At 40.4% G+C, this 2,500-nt stretch overlaps 1 protein-coding gene and 1 long non-coding RNA gene across 3 annotated transcripts in view; one reads left to right on the top strand and one right to left on the bottom strand.

Moving 5' to 3' along the window:
• The window catches only part of LOC143291572 (uncharacterized), a 21,477-nt gene that overhangs the window by 18,574 nt on the left and 403 nt on the right, over nt 1–2,500 (top strand). For both annotated transcript variants that reach the window (XM_076601498.1, XM_076601497.1), the window contains 2 exons: nt 1,302–1,373; nt 1,855–2,500. The exon at nt 1,855–2,500 is cut by the window's right edge and continues 403 nt beyond it. In XM_076601498.1, the coding sequence (XP_076457613.1) occupies nt 1,302–1,364 (63 nt within the window). In that variant the 3' untranslated portion in view covers nt 1,365–1,373; nt 1,855–2,500. The remainder of the gene's footprint in view (nt 1–1,301; nt 1,374–1,854) is intronic.
• Nucleotides 2,298–2,500, bottom strand: part of LOC143291573 (uncharacterized) — an 890-nt gene continuing 687 nt past the window's right edge. Inside the window, exon 2 of the long non-coding RNA XR_013056546.1 lies at nt 2,298–2,500. This exon is cut by the window's right edge and continues 351 nt beyond it. This is a non-coding gene — a long non-coding RNA (uncharacterized LOC143291573).

Raw genomic sequence — 2,500 nt, 5'->3', positions numbered from 1 at the left:
AAATAAATCAGTTAAAGAATAAGCAAACAATAAATAAATAAATACGTGAATAATGCAAGTGAACTTGGTTGTTTAACACCTTATACATGTAAACTGATTTTTAGAAAAGTTTTTAAAAAACCAGACCGAAGAATCAGAGCAGACACTCCCTACCCCAAAGACAGGCCTGCAGTGCAGGGTCTCCTCTAATGGGTGGCCTCATGGACTGTCGGCGCTGAAACTGTCACAGAAGGAGCTGGAATCAGTATGTCAGTGGCTTTGTCTGATCGTGTGCCAGCTGCCGGGTGTCTGTTTATCTTATAGAACAGCCAGAGCTTGTCGGTGTGCTGTATAGGTAACCATTGTCATTGTTGATAGTAGTAGTACTAGTAGTAGTGTTTGTACTAGCACTAGTAGTATCAGTAATGATATTATTATTATGATTACTATTAGTAGTATTAGGAGGAGGAGGAGAAGTATTAGTGGTGGTGGTAGTTGTAGTACTGCTATTATTATTATTATCGTTGTTGTTGTTGTCATTAGTAGTAGTAGTAGTAGTAGTAGTAGTATATCATCATCATCATCATCATCATTATGATACAATATCTTAGTTCATTATAAGAGGTTTATTTCATGCATACGTTAAAACAGAATCTTGGTTCCTTATAAAAGGTTTATTTCATGCATATATTCAAACAATATTTTGGTTCATTATAAGAGAGGTTTATTTCATGCACACATTCAAAAAGAATATCGATTCATTATAAGAGAGGTTTATTTCATGTATGTGTTCAAACAGGATCTTGGTTCATTACAAGTGGTTTATTGGTTCAATATAAAAGAGGTTTATTTCATGCATACATTCAAGCAGCCTATTGGTTCATTGTAAGAAAGGTTTATTTCAAATGCATACGTTCAAACAGAAATTTGGTTCATAAAAAGAGAGATTCATTTCATGCATACGTTCAGACTTGATATTGGTTCATTATAAGAGAGGTTTGTTTCATGCATCCATCCAGACAGAATCTTGGTTCATTATAAGGGAGGTTTGTTTCATGCATCCATCCAGACAGAATCTTGGTTCATTATAAGAGAGGTTTGTTTCATGCATCCATCCAGACAGAATCTTGGTTCATTATAAGAGAGGTTTAGTTCATGCATACATCCAAAATAATCTGGACTCAATTTAAGAGAGGTTTATTTCATGCATACATCCAAACAGAATCTTGGTTCATTATAAGATATATGTATTTCATGCATACGTTCAAACAGATTATTTGTTCATTATAGGAGAGGTTTATTTTATGCATATGTTCAAACAGAATCTTACGATCATCGCCAGATGGAAACTGAAAAGGGCAGGAAGCATTTGTACACACAGGTGACTGCGGATGGTGAGTTGATACATGGATTGCTTTCTTTCTTCCTATTCTATTGTATTGTGATTGTGCTGTGCTGTGCTGTGCTGTGCTGTGCTGATGTCTCGCATTCCATTGCATCGTATTGAATCGTATCGTATCGCACTGTACTGGACTGTACTTTACTGCAGTGTATTGTGTTGTATTGTGTCGTGTTGCTCTCTCTCTCTCTCTCTCTCTCTCTATTATTCTCTGTCTCTTTCTTTGTCTGTCTCTGTCTCTCCCTCCCTCCCTCCTCTTCCCTCTCTTTCTCTCTCTTCCCCTCTCTGTCATTCACACACACACACACACGCACACACACACACACACACACACACACACACACACACACACACAGTGCATTGTATATATCGCAAACACAGCACAGTTTGTTGTGAAGGATGTCCACGCTGATCAGTACCCCCTCCCCCCTGCCCCCCCTCTCCCCCCTTTTTTTCTTCTTCTTCTTTGTTTTCAGATGGCATGTATGAGATCCCAGAATAGAAAGCTACCAGCACGTCCAACTCGTCCAGGGTGACAGGTTGAGGCACAGTGTCAGAAACAGCTCTGCCTAGTGAGGGGAACAAGGAACAGACTTGAAAGACGGACACAACGAAGAGCCCCAATGTTGTAGCTTGTTGTAGCCCTGATGTAGCCCTGATGTAACCCTTGCGTAGCCGCGATGTAGCTTGATGTAGCATGGATTTAGCCCCGGTATAACCCTGATGCAGTGCTGATGTAGCTCTGGGGTATCTCTGATTATTATAGCTTGATGTAGCATGATATAGTCCTGAAGTAGCCCTGATATAGCATGATATAGCCCCCTGATGTAGCCCCTTGAAGTAGCCCCCTGATATAGCCTGATATAGTCCTCTGATGTAGCCCTGATATAGCCCCCTGATATAGCCTGATATAGTCCTCTGATGTAGCCCTGATATAGCCCTCTGATGTAGCTCTGATTTAGCCCCCTAATATAGCTCTGATATAGCTTTGATATAGCTCCCTGGTACAGTACTGATACAGCCCCCTGATATAGTCCCCTGATAAAGCACTGATACAGCCCTGATATACCCTCCTAATATAGCTCTGATACACCCCCTGATATAGCCCCCTGATATAGCCCT

The sequence above is a fragment of the Babylonia areolata genome, chromosome 17 (assembly GCF_041734735.1).
Source record: "Babylonia areolata isolate BAREFJ2019XMU chromosome 17, ASM4173473v1, whole genome shotgun sequence".
Taxonomy (NCBI): domain Eukaryota; kingdom Metazoa; phylum Mollusca; class Gastropoda; order Neogastropoda; family Buccinidae; genus Babylonia; species Babylonia areolata.
This window is presented reverse-complemented; position numbering and strand designations above follow the sequence as displayed.